General features: G+C 41.3%; 1 protein-coding gene across 1 annotated transcript; it reads right to left on the reverse strand.

Moving 5' to 3' along the window:
* Nucleotides 1-11,613: 11,613 nt before the first annotated feature.
* LOC101443736 (magnesium transporter NIPA2-like) lies at nucleotides 11,614-15,631 on the reverse strand. The gene is given in 6 exon segments (XM_071216524.1): nucleotides 11,614-12,419; nucleotides 12,421-12,648; nucleotides 12,650-12,739; nucleotides 12,833-13,142; nucleotides 14,118-14,141; nucleotides 15,573-15,631. Coding segments are annotated over 6 exon segments (1,476 nt in total). The 3' UTR covers nucleotides 11,614-11,654.
* Nucleotides 15,632-16,850: the final 1,219 nt, after the last annotated feature.

Genomic DNA, 16,850 nt, shown 5'->3' on the forward strand with positions numbered 1-16,850 from the left:
GTGACAGTTACACGTGTTCTATAATTTAATTACCTCCTTCCGGTTCCCAAGAGATAGCAGGAGAGATCGACGCTTCCAAGCTACCAGCAGGTGACAGCACAGGACCTTTGCAAAATTGAGTGAGGCTGGGCTCAGGGCCACTCTCCTGCCTCTCGGAGAGTGACTGCAAGCTGAAATTAACAAGGTCTCTAAGTCTCAGATTCATTAGGTCTCTGATTTCATGTGAGTAATTTACTTAAGCTTTTTTACCGCAGTGGTGTGCTAGGAACAAAAATGAAAGAGAAAGCACTTTTTCTGACCTTAAAGAGCTTATCATTTAGTCATGCAAATACCTATATAATACTAGAGGGAGTAAGGTTGATAAGGTCTTGTGTATTGGAAAAAGCATAGAAATTGAAGTCTTCTGGTTTGGTGTCCAAACGTGGGCATTTACTAGCAGTATGATTTGGGTAAGTTACTTGATTTTTAAAAAAATAAACTTATCATTTTAGAACAGTTTAGATTTGCAGAAAAATTGGGAAGATAGTACAGAATTCCCATATACCTCTTATCGAGTTTCTCCTATTAATTAATGTTATATTAATGGTAAACAATTAACGAACCACTATAATGCATTGCAAACAATTAATGAACCAATATTCATACATTATCATTAACTAAAGTCCATACTTTACTCAGATTTCCTTTGTTACCTCATGTCCTTTTTCTTTTCCATCATGCCATCCAGGATAACACACCACATTTAATTATCATGTTTCCTTAAGCTCCTTCCTCTTGGCTGTGACAGTTTCTCAGACTTCCTTGTTTTTGATGACCTTGACAGTTTTGAGGTGTGTCGTAGAACATCCTTCAATTGGGATTTGTCCAATACTTTTCCCATGATTAGACTAGGATTATATATTTTGGGGAGGAAGACCACAGAGATCAAGTACCATTTCCATTACATCGTATCAAGGGTACATGTATTAGCATGTCTTAGTACTTGATGTTAACCTTGATCACCTATCTGGGTTGGTGTTTGTCAGGTTCCTACACTTTATTTTTTTTTTATTTTTTATTTTTTATTGACTTTGTAATAATATTACATTAAAAATATATATGTGAGGTCCCATTCAACCCCACCCCCCCACCCCCCCTCTCCCCCCCCCAACAACACTTGTTCCCATCATCATGACACATCCATTGGATTTGGTAAGTACATCTTTGGGCACCTCTGCACCTCATAGACAATGGTTCACATCATGGCCCATACTCTCCTCCATTCCATCCAGTGGGCCCTGTGAGGATTTACAATGTCCGGTGATTACCTCTGAAGCACCATCCAGGGCAGCTCCATGTCCCAAAGACGCCTCCACCTCTCATCTCTTCCTGCCTTTCCCCATACCCATCGTCCACCATGTCCACTTTTCCCAATCCAATGCCACCTCTTCTATGTGGACATTGGATTGGTTGTGTCCATTGCACCTCTATGTCAAGAGGAGGCTCAGATTCCACATGGATGCTGGATGCAATCCTCCCATTTTCAGTTATAATCACTCTAGGCTCCATGGTGTGGTGGTTGTCCTTCTTCAACTCCATCTTAGCTGAGTGTGGTAAGTCTAATAGATCAGATTGTAGGTGCTGGAGTCTGTTGAGGCTCAGGACCTGGCTATCACATTGTCAGTCCAGAGATTCAGATCCCCTAAATATATCTTAAACCCCAACATTAACTGCACCTCCAGCACATTAGCATGAAAGTCTTATGAAGGGAGATCCCATCTGAGTCCAGATTCATCACACATAAACACCATTTCCAAAGAGGGGCCATCTGCCCTGGTAGTTAACCCCATCGGCCATGACCATAACTCCCATGGGTCTCTTTAGCCCTCAAAGGAACCAATATCTGGGGGTTGTATCTGCTTTATCTGTCTCTCTGACTCTGCTCAGTTGTGCATGAGGGCAATCCTTCTGCCAGCCTCCAGACTCTTTTTTAGAAACTCGTAGCCATATAAACTCATTTCTCCTTTCCATTTCCCCCTTACTTTAGGTCAAACAGCATTTTAAAGTCATGGTATTTTATGTAGACATGGATATTCTGCTGATCCGCATTGAGGTTCCTACACTTTAGAGTTACTCTTCCTGCCCCCTTTCCACACTGTACTCTTTGGGAGGAAATTATGAGCAACCCACACTTAAGGAGTGGGAAGTTATGTGCCACCTGCTTGAGGGCAGAGTATCTACATAAATAATTTGGAATTCTTCTACATGTGGGAGATTTGTCTATTCTCCACTCATTTATTTATTGCTTAACTTTTTTGAATGCCAGTTTCCTTGTTTGTAAAGAGGCTAATAATATGTACTTTATAGAGTCGTGAAAAGTAAATGAAATAATGAATGCTCTTGTCACATGGTAGGTAACCAAATTAAAATTTTTTAAATAAAAAATAAGCACTGTATGAAGGTACAAACAATATGTAATGGAGAGAGATTACGTTCATTAAGTTTGAATTAAAGAAGGCCTCAAGGAGGAGGTGGTATTTGTACCTAATTTTTAATTATAAGCTGGATGAGTGATTAGGAAATGAATCTAAACTAGCATGGACAAAAATGAATAGGCAGGAATTATAACTATAGATTCCAGCGCAGTAATTTTGTTTAATCAAAGTGAATAGCTGAGTCACTTATTCATTCATTCATTCGTTCATTCATTCAGAAACTATGTTTCTCTCCATGTATCAGAGCTGTGCTGCTATTTGAACCCTCCAGGAGAGACCCAGCTTAGTCTAAGGGTCAAGGACGGTCTGCCTAAGGATGTGGAATACATCTACGTGAAGGCTCAAAGATCAGTAGAAGTGAGCCAGATGAAGTTGGGGCAAAGGATGTGGACAGCGTCTCAAGCAGGAAAAGCAGCAAATGGAAAGGTGAGATGAGGGCATAAGATCAGTTCCAGGAACAGAAAAAACTGTTAGTGCAAGGTTGGATCAGGACAGTTACAAAACAGTAGTAGAGAACCGTTTATAAAAGGCCTAACCACACAAGTTTTTCCAGATTAGCCTAAAGGCACTGGAAAGCTGCAAGCAGCTTTAGGCATAGAAATGGCATGAATAGATTCCATTTTACAAAGACCCTTTCTGGCTGCTGTGCAGAGTATGACCTAGAAGGGGAAGAGTAAGGGTAAGGAAACCAGTTCAGAGGTAGCTGTCACAATCCAGTCGAGAGATGATGGTTGGTCTGAACTACTGCAGTGGTGTAGAGATGGAAAGAAGTGGATAGAATTGAGAAATTTAGAACATAAAATTGACAGACCTTGGAGACTGAATCAATGTCAGAAATGAGAGAGAGGCAGGAATTAAGGATGACTCCAGGTTTCCAGCTTAAGGAACTGAGTAGATACTCTTGCTATTTACTGATCTGGGGACACAAGAAGAAAATATTTAAGGAGTATGAAGAAGAGTCAGTTTGGAATTTTTAAGAATTGGCGTGGTTGTGAAGACAATGGAGGTGTGGAAGATGACAGTGAAGTTTCAAACTTCGGGGACCAAAAGAAAACAAAGATGTAAGGAAGAAAGGCTGGGGTCAAGCAGAGGGTAGGGATGGGCAAGAAGAGGAAAGGAAAATATGCCTTAGTTAAAAAAAAAAAAAAAAAAAGACAAAGTCCGTGGTGGGGATCAAATCATGTCCCCCAGAAAAGGCATGTTCAGGTCCCAGCCCCTGGGCCTGTGGGCCTGGACCCACTGTAAAAGAATCTCTTGAAGATGTTACTTCAGTTAAGGTATGGTCTCTAACTGAACGAGGCTGGCCTTTAAAGTATTGCTGGAGTCCTTCATATCAGATGACCTTCAGACAGAGAGAAAAGCCATGGGGAGTATCCAGAAGCTGGAAATTAAAGGAACCCAGAAGAGAAAGAAGTGCCACAGTCTTTGGGGAGAAAGTGTGTTCTTGCTAATGCCTCAGTTTTGGATTTCTCCTAGCCTCATAACCATGAGTCAATCATTTCCCATTGTTTAAGCCAATCCATTGTACAGTATTTGTTTTAGCACCTAGGAAATAAAACAGTCCACAAGTCATGGTCATTATTGATTCTTTAAATGGCTAATGGACATATTATAGCTACTATTTCACAGGGTAACCTGAATATATAATCTTTATTCCTTTTAAAGAGTGTTTTTCCTGATTATAAAAGTGCACGGTAGAAAATTTAGAAAAATTAATAAAACACAAAATAAAAAATTACCCAAAATTCCAACAGCTTGGAGGTAATCATTTTTAATATTTTAGTTTATTTTCCAGCCTTATTTCTGAATGTGTATATATGGTATATTCACACACAATATTGGCATTTTTTTTTTCATTTCTCTCCCCTTCCCCACCTACCCCCCTCCCCCAAGTTGTCTGCTCTCTATGTCCATTTGCTGTGTGTTCCTCTGTGCCTGCTTGTATTCTTTTCAGCTGCACCTGGAATCTGTGTCTCATTTTTGTTGCGTCATCTTGCTGCATCAGCTCTCTGTGTGTGCGGTGCCATTCCTGGGCAGGCTGCACTTTTTTTGCACTGGGTGGCTCTCCCTATAGGGTGCGCTCCTTGCACATGTGCTCCCCTATGCGGGGGACAACCCTGCGTGGCATGGCACTCCTTGCACACATCAGCACTGTGCGTGGGCCAGCTCGTCACATGGGTCATGAGGCCCTGGGTTTGAAACTTGGACCTCCCATATGGTAGGTGGATGCCCTATCTGTTGGGCCAAATCCACTTCCCATTATTGGCATTATACTGTATATTTCATACTATAATCTTTTTAAAATCCAGTGGTTCCAAAACATTATCTGAATATTCTACAAGTTTTAAAGCTTTCTTTGGGAAATATTTTAGGCATACAGAGGCATATTACAGGGTTCTTCAAGGAAACAGAACCAAAAGAATATATGTATAATGTAAATATTATGAGATTTATTATAGGAATTGGTTCACACGACTGTGGGAATGGACAAATCTGAATTCTGTAGGACAGGCTGCAACCTAGGAATGCTGAAGAAAGTGTCTGATGAATTCCCCAGGAGATCTCTGGCTGAAGTAGAGTTGGAAATTCTTCCTTCTGACCCCTGAAATCATCAGTTCTCCCTTTAAGGCCTTCAAATGATTGGATGAGACTTCTGTTAATGTTGAAGGCAATTTTCTTAGTTGATTGTAGATGTAATCAGCCATAGATGCAAAAATTTACTGGTGATTTAAATGCACAAAATGGCGGCGGACTTGGCCCAGTGGTTAGGGCGTCTGTCTACCACATGGGAGGTCCGCAGTTCAAACCCTGGGCCTCCTTGACCCGTGTGGAGCTGGCCCATGCGCAGTGCTGATGCGCGAAAGGAGTGCCCTGCCACACAGGGGTGTCCCCCGTGTAGGGGAGCCCCATGCACAAGGAGTGTGCCCCGTAAGGAGAGCTGCGCAGTGAGAAAGAATGTGCAGCCTACCCAGGAATGGTGCCGTACACACAGAGAACTGACACAAGATGAGGCAACAAAAAGAAACAGAGATTCCTGTGCCGATGACAACAACAGAAGCAGACAAAGATGATGATGCAGCAAATAGACACAGAGAACAGACAACTGGGGTGGAGCGGGGGGAAGGGGAGAGAAATGAAAAAAAATCTTAAAAAAAATTTATTAAAAAAAATAAATGCACAAAATATCCTCACAGTAATAATCAGGCCAGTACTTGATTGACTAAACAACTGGACACCATATCCTACCCAAGTTGGCACATGAACTTAACCATCACAGAAGGTCATACAGAATGATAAAACAAACATCCACATTCTTCTCACAGCTTTATCAAATCTTAATATTTTATTATATTTGCTTCAAATTCTCTTTTAAAGAAATTAATAGTTCAGATAATGTTAAAACCCTTATATACCCCTCTCTAATCTCATACCCTTCTCTCCCTCCATTTCCACCTTCTCTCCCCAGAAAGTAACCACTACCCTGAATTTAGTGTTGATTTTTCCTATGTGTTAAATAAATGTATTTATTGATGTATAACATACATACATAAAGGTACACTCTCAAAAGAATACAGTTTGATGAATTTTCACCATTCAGATAAAGAAATAAAAATGCTGGAACCCCAGAAGTTCTCTTGTTGTCGTCCTAGTCCATATACCTGTGGCAATTTAATATTGTTTATGAATTCCAAAAATAGATATTGGATTATATTTGTAAACTGGTCTGTTCCTCTGGACATATTAGATTATATTGGATTCGGAGGTTTGACTGTTACTTGATTAAATAATGATTAAGGCTTTCATTGGGCTATGTCAGTAGGACATTGCATTCCCATCTCCTTGGTGGGTGGGGACTTACAGAGAAAAAGATATGGCAGAAGACAGAATTGGGAGTTTTAATGCTGGAGCTCCAGGTAGTAAATACACAGAGAAGCAGATACACAAGGAAAGAGAAAAGGCTCCATTAGACATGGCAGAGGCCCTGGGAAGAAAGACGAGCTGTTTGCCTGATAGTTAACAGCAGGTCTTGTAGAGAGAGCAGAGCATCTGAGCCCAGACAGAAACTAGCCCTGGGAAAGAGAAGAGACTTATCCCAGCCTATAGCTGATATGGGAAGAAGCTGGGACCATGGAGCCTTAAGAGGAAGAGGAAGCCTGAACCCTTGCAGACGTCGGCAGCCATCTTGCGCCAACACGTAGCAATAGACTTTGGTGAGGGAAGTTAACTTACGCTTTATGGCTTGGTAACTGTAAGCTTCTACCCCAAATAAATACCCTTTATAAAAGCCAACATATTTCTGGTGTTTTGCGTCAGCACCACTTTGGCTGGCTGATACAACACCCTATCCCCAAAGGTAACTAACAACCTAGATTGGTTTCGCCTATTTTAAAGCTTGATATAGGGAAGGGGGTGTAGCTCAGTGGTTGAGTAGTACCTCCTAGAAAACCCCCCAAAAAACATTTATATATATGGAATCACATAATCTCTTTTGTGTCTGCTTTCTTTCATGTTTATGTAGTTGAGTCATGATATGACACATAGGAGTCATTTTTTTTCTTTTTCATTGCTGTAGAGAATTCCACTGATGATATACCACAACTTATTTATCCCTTCTACTTTTTTTTAATCCCCCCCCCTTGCGGCTTGCTTGCTGTCTGCTCTCTGTGTCCATTTGCTTTGTGTTCCTCTGTGTGTCTGTATTTTTATTTATTTTTGAATTTTTAAAATTTATTCCACCCCACCCCACCGCGGCCTGCAGCTTGCTTGTGGTTTGCTCTCTGTGTCCATTCACTGCGGACTCTTCTGTGTTTTCACTTGTCTCCCTTTTATTTGGGTCACCTGGCTGAGTCGACTCTCTGCAGTACTGGTGGGCTGGTGGCCCTCCACAGGACTCACGGGCCGGGCGGCACTCTGTGGCATGCAGGGAGCCTACCTTCACAAGGAGGCCCTGGGACACGAACCAAGGGCCTCCCATATGGTAAACGGGAGCCCAACTGATTGAGCCACAGCCGCTTCCCTATCCCTTCTACTTTTGATGGATGCTTGAGTTGTTTCTAGTTTTTGGCACCTATGAATAAAGCTATGAATATATTTGTGACCCCACTTTAGGTGTACATGATTATGCATTTATTTCTATTGAATATATAGTGCAGAATAGAATTGCTGGTTGTGGACATGTTCAGCTTTAATAGATATTGTCAATCAGTTTTCCAAAGTGTTTGTAACAGTTCACACACCCACAGGAATATGTGAGTTCTAGTTTCTTCACATCATTGCCAACCCTAATGTCAGTCTTTTAAATTTCAACTAATTACACTGTGTGTTAATGGCATTTTTGCATTTTCCTGATGTCTATTGAAATTAAGTACTTTTTAATGTCTATTGGATATCTTCTTTTGTCGCTGGCCTAATGAAGTCCTTGGCCCATTTTTCCATTTAGTTTCTGTCTTTTCCTTATTAATTAGTAGGAGCTCTTGGCATATTCTGGATATGATTCCTTTGTTAAAGAAAGAAATGTATTACAGGGAAGTGGACTTGGCCCAGTAGTTAGGGCATCCGTCTACCACATGGGAGGTCCGCACTTCAAACCGCGGGCCTCCTTGGCCCGTGTGGAGCTGGCCCATGTGCAGTGCTGATGCGTGCAAGGAGTGCTGTGCCACGCAGGGGTGTTCCCTGTGTAGGGGAGCCCCAGGTGCAAGGCGTGCACCCCATAAGGAGAGCCGCCCAGCGTGAAAGAAAGTGCAGCCTGCCCAGGAATGGCGCCGCACACACGGAGAGCTGATGCAACAAGATAACACAACAAAAAAAGAAACACAGATTCCTGTGCCGCTGACAACAACAGAAGCGGACAAAGAAGAACACACAGCAAATAGACACACAGAACAGACAACTGGGGCAAGGGGGAAGGGGAGAGGAAAAAAAAAAAAGAAAAGTATTACAAGTGTTTTCTCCTACATTGTGGCTTGCTTTTTTTTACCCTTTTCACGGTGTCTTTCCACAAACAGAAGTTAATTTTAATATTGTCCAAGTTATCTTTTCTTTAATAGTTATTACATTTTATGTCCTGTTTAAGAAGCCTGTTTAAGACGGCTACCTAAAGGTAATGAATATGTTCTCTTATGTCATTGGCTAGAAACTTTTGTACATTATTGGGATTAGATTTTGTGAATAGGAGTCAATATTCATTTTTTTCTCACACAGCTATCCAGTGTACCCAACACCTTTTATTGAAAACACTGTCAAATGACAATTTTCAGGTAATTAAAAATATGATTCTTATAAGAATATAGAGACTTCTGGGAAGATGGCAGACTAGAAAGACATAGGACATTCTTCTCCTCCAGAAAAATAGCCAGAGGATAGGCTGAAACAGCCTGGAAAAAGATATTCTAAGGTTTAGGACACCAGGCGAAGCTGGACACCACCTAGAGGAGAAAGGGACAAAGGAGGGAAATCACAAGGACAGAACTGTGAGTTGAAACCAGTGGCTGCTGCAGCCAGCACCTTATCCCACATTAAGACATTTTAGAATTCTCAGGCCTCTGAACCTGAGGCAACAGACAAAGGGGGCTCCAGGGATTCACCACCCCAGGAAAGAGGAGATTGAGGGACACAGCCTAAGGTTGACTCAGCTTTTGATTCACAAATTTGGTCTGCTATGTCCTAGGAGTTCTTCCAGGACTGGTGGGGAGGCACCCTTGTTTGCCTTGGGAGCTGGCAAGGGGCTAAAGATATACAACCCTCCCAACTTCCCTACTAACCAGGACTAATTGTTGAGGACTCAGAAAGAAGTGGAAATTTCCTGCCCAAGAAAAGGGAGGGGGCTGCCAGAGAAGGCTGGAGAACTGTCTATGAGAAAGTTTGCTTAACAAGGCCCTTAGCCTAGGCAGGAAGCTCTATCACATTGATCCGGTCTGTGTTGCAACAAATACCTTTTGATCAGGCACTGAACTGAGAGCTGCCAATGACCACCATCTGCTAGCAGATCAAGAAAATGCATGTGAGAAAATTAAAAATAACTAAGAGAGGCTTTTTCTGGTCTTTATAATTCCCTCCCCAAGGCCCTAGGACATGGTTCTGCAACCAATTACTGAGTCAAGAGCCAGTTTTGAGCAACTAGCAGGGACAATCCTAACAATCCAGGTCAAGCCCAATAAAAGACCAGTGGCAACACTCAGCCACCCACCACTAAATCCCTAAAAAAGAGAAAGAAATTGAGCATCTGAGTAAACTACATCCTATTAGATGCCTAGACATCAGCAAAAACATAAGAGCCATTCCAAGAAAAGGGAAGACATAGCCTAAGGAAAGGAATATATCAAAGCCCCAGAAGAGACACAGGACTTGAGAGAACTAATTAGCGAGATGCACACACATTTTTCAAAATCAAATTAATAAGTTGAAAGACAATATGACCAAGAGATAAGTGACATCAAGAAGACACTGGGGGATGCAGATGTGGCTCAGGTGATTGGGTTTCCATCTACCATATGGGAGGCCCCAGGTTCGATTCCCAGGGCCTCTTGGTGAAGGCAACCTGACCCATGCCACCATGGAGAGCTGACAGCCCACACTGCCACAGAGAGCTGAAAGTAGACAGTGAGTGCAAACAACAAGAGGGGGGGATAAATAAATGAAGTAAAATAAATGTATCTTTTTTAAAAAAAAAAAGACATTGAGCAAGCTCAAATAAGAATATGAAATCATGAACAGAAAGTTAACAACGCTCATGGGAATGAAAGACACAATAGGTGAGATAAAAACACATGAGGCATACAACAGCAGACTTGAAATGACGGAAGGAAGAATAAGTGATACTGAAAACAGAACAGCTGAAAATGAATAGAGAAAAGAATGGCAAAAGTTAAACAGGGGCTCAGAGAGTTGAATGACAATACAAAACACAGTAACATATGAGTCGTGGGAGTTCCAGAAGAAGAAGAGAAGAGAAAAGGGGTAGAAAGAGTATTTGAGGAAATAATACCTGAAAATTTTCCAACTCTCAAGAAAGAAATGAACTCACATCTCCAGAAGCATACTGTATCCCAATCAGAATAAATCTGAATAGACCTCCACCAAGACAAATACTACTTAGAATGTCAAATGTCAAAGATAAAGAGAAAATTTTCAGAAGATCAAGGGAGAAGCAAACCATCACATACAAGGGATGCCCAGTGTAGCAGTTTGATATAGTTATGAATTCCAAAAATAGATATTGGATTATGTTTGTAAACTGGTCTGAACCTGGGCATGATTAAGTTATGATGAAGGCTTTGATTGGGCCACTTCATTAGGGTGTTGAGTTTCCACCCCTTGGTGGGTGGGGACTCACAGATAAAAGACATGACAAAAAACATAGTTGAAGGAAGCGGACTTGGCTCAGTGGTTAGGGTGTCCGTCTACCACAAGGGAGGTCCGCAGTTTAAACCCTGGGCCTCCTTGGTCCGTGTGGAGCTGGCCCATGCGCAGTGCTGATGCGCGCAAGGAGTGCACCCCATAACTCCGTAAGGAGAGCTGCCCAGCGCGAAAGAAAGTTCAACCTGCCCAAGAATGGCGCCGCACACATGGAGAGCTGACAGAACAACAAGATGACGCGACAAAAAGAAACACAGATTCCTGTGCTGCTGACAACAACAGAAGCGGACAAAGAATACGCAGCAAATAGACACAGAGAACAGACAACCGGGGAGTGGAGGAGGAGAAATCTTTAAAAAAAAAAAAAGACAGTTGAAGCTTTTTGATACTGGAAGTTTTTTTTTTTTAATATATGGGCAAGGTACATCCAAATAATGTATTTGGATAGTTTTCTTTTTTAAATTGAAACACTTTAAAATGGCTAGAGATTGATAGAGAAGATGACAAATGTACATATCAGACGTTTATCACCAGTAAAAAAATAAAGCATTTTTATAAACTTAAAATTGTCATTAGTGCATTTAGTTTTGGGTAAAGGACTCAACATTTAAAATACCTCTAAAATAATACAGTGTTAATAGAAATTGGCCACATTCTGAGGTCATTTCAGTGTGCTACCTTCATTGAAATGTAAGAAAAGTAGCGAAACCTTTAAAAACTGTCTTTAGAGAACCTTATTTGAGGACACTGCTTTTTAAGACACAATCTGATACTCAAATTGACTATATGGTAGAACTATAGATTAAACTTTTAATTTTTTCTTTTTTAAAAAGCTGTCAGATTCCCATTTCTTCGGGAGATATTTTCACCAGTGTGTTGTTCAATTCTACAGGTTAAGCTTTCTTCATTACTATTAACAATTTCATACATATTAGAGAGATTACCATTTGTTGCTTTCTCATCTTTTCGAAAAGACAATGGCAGACTCGCTAGACTAAAACTGACATCTTTAAAAGCATGCAATAAAAATATCCCCACAATGATGGTAAGGAAGCCGCTCAAAGTACCAATGATATCATCAACAGGCATGTCTTGCCACTCCTTAAAAAGAGTAGCTGAACAAGTTAAAACTGATGTTGTGAATAATACATAATATATTGGTGTCATGATGGAAGTGTTGAATATGTCCAAGGCCCTGTTCAGATAATTAATCTGTGTGCTCACACATACTATCAGGCTCAGCAGGAGAATCCAGGCCAGGGGGTGTCGCAGAACAGGCTTTCCAGCAAACAGTTCTTTAATAGCGATGCCCAGGCCTTTCACACAGGAGACGGAAAACACTCCAATCACGGAGCAGATTGTTAGGTACACAAGAACGTTTGTCTGTCCATGGCGAGGTCCCACCACGAAAATTAATATCAAAGACACAATGACCACAAGTGTTGCAAAGACCACAAAACCTGGATCACCTAGTTTGTGAAACATTTCATTTAAGGTCTCTATCTCCTCTTCTTTTGGAGCATGGATGACCATAACTGTAGACCCTAAAATACTTAACAAACATACAATTTTCCCATGAAGATTTAAGTCTTTCATTTAGAAAATATGAAGAAAGAATGGCACTCTCTAAGACACCAAGAGCTCCCAAAGGAGTCACTAATGTGGCTGCAGCAAATGCATATGCTGCAAAGTTGGCCACCTCACCAGCTCCCATTGATTGCAGTGCAGCCCACCACAGCCATTCTTTAAGATATGCATGGCCACCTTGACCTGCTCTCATGGAGCCTTTTCTGGCAAGTCGCAGGAGGCCTTTTTTTTTTTTTTTTTTTCAGAATGAAACTCCCTCCAATGAAAATGCTGCAGCTCATAGCCAATCCCAGACCAATATGAAAGTCATGTTTTCCACGGCCCTAGATCATTTCGTTGTCTACTTAAGAGGTTCCTGTGAATCACATTGATCACAGAACAGAGAAACTGCTGGTACTAGAGACAGGACAAGATACGTCTTCAAATCCGGTCAGAAGGCCCGTCCCGCGGCTGCCCCTCCTGGATCCGGCTGGGTCACCCCAGCTCACAGCCCCGCAGAGGTCGCCACAGCCGCCCCCGCCTGTGCTCGTGCGTGAACTGCCCTGTCCCTGCACAGGAGGAGGTGCAGGCGTCCGGGACTGCAACCCTGTGCGTCGCCGCCTCCATGGAGGAGCCCCTGAGGGGAAGTCGCCAGGGATGACCTCCGCCCCGCCTCTGCCGCCGCCGCAGCTGCCATCACTGCTGCCAGGACCCAGGATCGCCTGAAGAAGACCACGACGCGCGATGCTAGAAGATTTTGATGTTGGAGTTTTGGTTTGGAGCCCCCGGGAAGTTAGCACACAGAGGAAAGAGAATCAAGCGTGGGGAAGAGAGGACCTGAGCCAGGAGAAGAAAGTAGAGGAATAGAAGTGCTCCTTACACACAGCAGAAACCCCAGGGAGAGAGAGAGAGTCGATTGCCTGATAGTCTAAGCTTACATTGTGGAAAGAGGCAAAGCCTAGAGAGCCTCATAGTCTACAGCTGATCTTGTGGAGAAAACAGAGGACCAAAGCCCGGAGAGAAGCAAGACCTGGGAAGAGAGGAACCCAGGAAGCCTAAACCTTGGGAGACATTACCAGCCATCTTGCTCCAGCATTGGAAATAGACTTTGGTGAGGGAAGTAACTTATGCTTTATGGCCTGGTATCTGTAAGCTCCTACCCCAAATAAATACCCTTTATAAAAGCCAGCAGATTTCTGGTATTTTACATCAACACCCCTTTGGCTGACTAATATACCCAGTAAGACTTAGTGCAGACTTCCCTTTAGAAACTAAGGAGGTGAGAAGATAGTGGTATGATACAACTAGGATACTGAAAGAGAAAAACTGCCAGCAGAGAATTTTTTATCCAGCAAAAATTCCCTTCCATTTTGAAGGTGAGTATAAAGTGTTCACAAAAAGAAACTGAGAGTTTGAAAAAAAGAATCGACCTTTACAGGAAATATTAAAGGAAGCATTTGAACCTAAAATAAAAAGACAGGAGAGAGGGGCCTGGAGGAGAGTAAAGAAGAAAGAATAGAGAAAAGATAACCAAAAGAGTAAAGACAGACAAAAATATCATATCATATATGAAAATCAAAGAATAAAATGGTGGAAGTAAATAATGCATTTACAGTACTGTCATTGAATGTGAATGGATTAAACTCCCCAATCAACATATACAGGCAGACAGAATGGATAAAAAAACATGAGCTATACATACACTGCTTACAAGAAACTTACCTTAGACCCAGGGATACAAAACAGCTGAAAGATAAAGGGTAGAAAAAGTTACTCCATGCAAATAGTAACCAAACAAGAACAGGGGTAGCTATACTAATATTGGACAAAACAGACTTTAAGTGAATAAAAGTAATGAGATACAGAAGGCCATTATATATTAATAAATGGGACAATCCACCAGGAAGATAGGACAGTCATAAATATCTATGCACCTAACCAGGGTGCCCCAAAATACAAGAGAAAAACTGGCAAAACTGAAGAGAGAAACAGATACCTCTACAATAACCATTGGAGGCTTCAACACACCACTCACATTGTTAGATAGGACAACTAGATGGAAGATCAACAAGGAAACAGAGAACTTGAACAAAATGATAAACGAGTTAGATCTAACACATTTAGAACATTGGTTCCAAACTCAGCGGGATATACATTCTTCTCAAGTGCTCATGGTCTTTCTCCAGGATAGACCACATGTTAGGGCACAATGCAGCTCTCAATAAATATAAAAAGACTGAAATTTAACAAAGCGCCTTCTCAGATCATAATGGAGTGAAACTGGAAAACAGATTACAGCAGAAATAAATGAAATTGAGTACAACAACAACAAAAAAAACCATAGAGAAAATCAACAAAACCAAAAGCTGGTTCTTTAAGAAGATCAATAAAATTGACAAACCCCTTTGTTAGCTAGACTAACAAAGGAAAAAAGAGAGAAGATGCAAATAAGTACAATCAGAGATGAAAGGGGGGAAGTTACACTGACCCTATAGAAAAAAGATCGTAAGAGGATACTATGAGAAACTGTATGCCAACAAACTAGACAACCTAGATGAAATGGACAAATTTCTAGAAATACACAAACAACCTACAATGATGCCACAAAAAATGCAAGAACTTAAAAAACCAATCACATTTAAAGAGATTGAATCTGTCCTCAAAAATCTCCTGGCAAAGAAAAATACAGGAACAGATGACTTCACAGGTGAATTCTAATAAGCATTTTGAAAAGAATTATCACCAATCCTGTTTAAACTCTTCAACAAAATTGAGGAGGAGGGAAAATTGCCCAACACATTTTATTAGGCCAACAGCACTCTAATACCAAAGCCAGATAAAGATACAAGAAATGAAAATTACAGACCAATCTCTCCAATGAACATAGATGCAAAAATTCTCAATAAAATACTTGCAAATCAAATCCAATAGCCTATCAAAAAACATACATCATGACTAAGTGGAATTTATTCCTGGTATGCAAGGCTGGTTCAACATAAGCAAATCAATCAAGGTAGTACACCACATTGAAGGGAAAAAACACTTGATCATCTCAATCAACACAGGAAAGACATTCAACAAAATTCAGCATCCTTTTTTTGATAAAAACACTTCAAAAGATAGGAATAGAAGGAAAATTTCTTAATCTGATAAAAGCCACATATGAAAAACCCACACCCAACATCATACTCAATGGAGAAGATCTGAAACAAGACAAGGTTGCCCATTCTCACCATTGTCGTTCAGTATTGTACTAGAAGTTCCAGCTGGCAATTAGACAAGAAAAAAAATTAAAGGCATCCAGATTAAAACTTCTACATACTATAGGAAAATAGGAAGTAACCCACTATTTGCTGATGACATGATCCTGTATATAGAAAATTCTGAAGTATCCACAACAAAGCTACTTGAGCTAATAAATGAGCTAAGCAAAGTGGCATGATTTCAGCATGCAAAAATCGTAATGTTTTTGTTCAACGGTACTGAACAATTAAGGAGGAAATCAGGGGGGAAATTACATTTTCAATAGCAACCAAAAGACTCAAGGGAAGCAGATGTGGCTTAAGCAATTGGGCTCCTGTCTACCATATGTGAAGTCCAGGGTTCAATTACTGGGTTCTCCTGGTGAAGGCAAGCTGACCTGCATGGCGAGCTGGCCCGAGTGGAGAGCTGACCCATGTGGAGTGCTGGCTCATGCAGCAAGCTGGCTGGCCTATGCGGAGTGCTGGCCCATGTGGAAAGTTGGCCCAAGTAGAGTGCTGGCCCACGTGGAGTGCTGGCCTGTGTGGCTAGCTGGCTGACGCTCAGGAGTGCTGGCCTGCACAGAGAGCTGGCACAGCAAGTTGACTCAACGAAAAGAGACACAGAGGAGAGACAATAACAGATGCAGCGGACTAGGGAGCTGAGGAGGCACAAGAGATTGAGCATCTCTTTCCCGCTACTGGGGTACCACCTAAAGAGAAGATAAACGCAGACAGAAGAATGCACAGTGAATGGACACAGAGAGCAGACAACAAGGCAGGTGGTGGTGGTGGGGAGAAATAAATAAATCTTTTTTAAAAAACCATACCCTTAGGACTTAATTTAACCAAAGAAGTACAGGGCCAATATGCAGAAAACCACAAAACAATGCTGAAAGAAATTTTAAAAGACCTAAACAAATGGAAAGGCATTCTGTATTCATGGATTCAAGAATAAATATCATGAAGATGTCAGTCTTACCCAAACTGATTTATAGATTCTGTTCAATACCAATCAAAATTCCAACAGCCTACTTTACAAAAATAGAAAAGGCGATTACCAAATTCATTTGGAAGGAAAAGTGCACAAACAAACTGGTGTATTCACACGAAGAAGATGAAATGAAGTTGTCAAGCCTATGACGACATGGATGAACCTGGAGGACATTATGTTGAGCGAAGCAAGGCATGCACAAAAGGACAAATAGTGTATGGT

Source organism: Dasypus novemcinctus, chromosome 8, assembly GCF_030445035.2.
Source record: "Dasypus novemcinctus isolate mDasNov1 chromosome 8, mDasNov1.1.hap2, whole genome shotgun sequence".
NCBI lineage: Eukaryota > Metazoa > Chordata > Mammalia > Cingulata > Dasypodidae > Dasypus > Dasypus novemcinctus.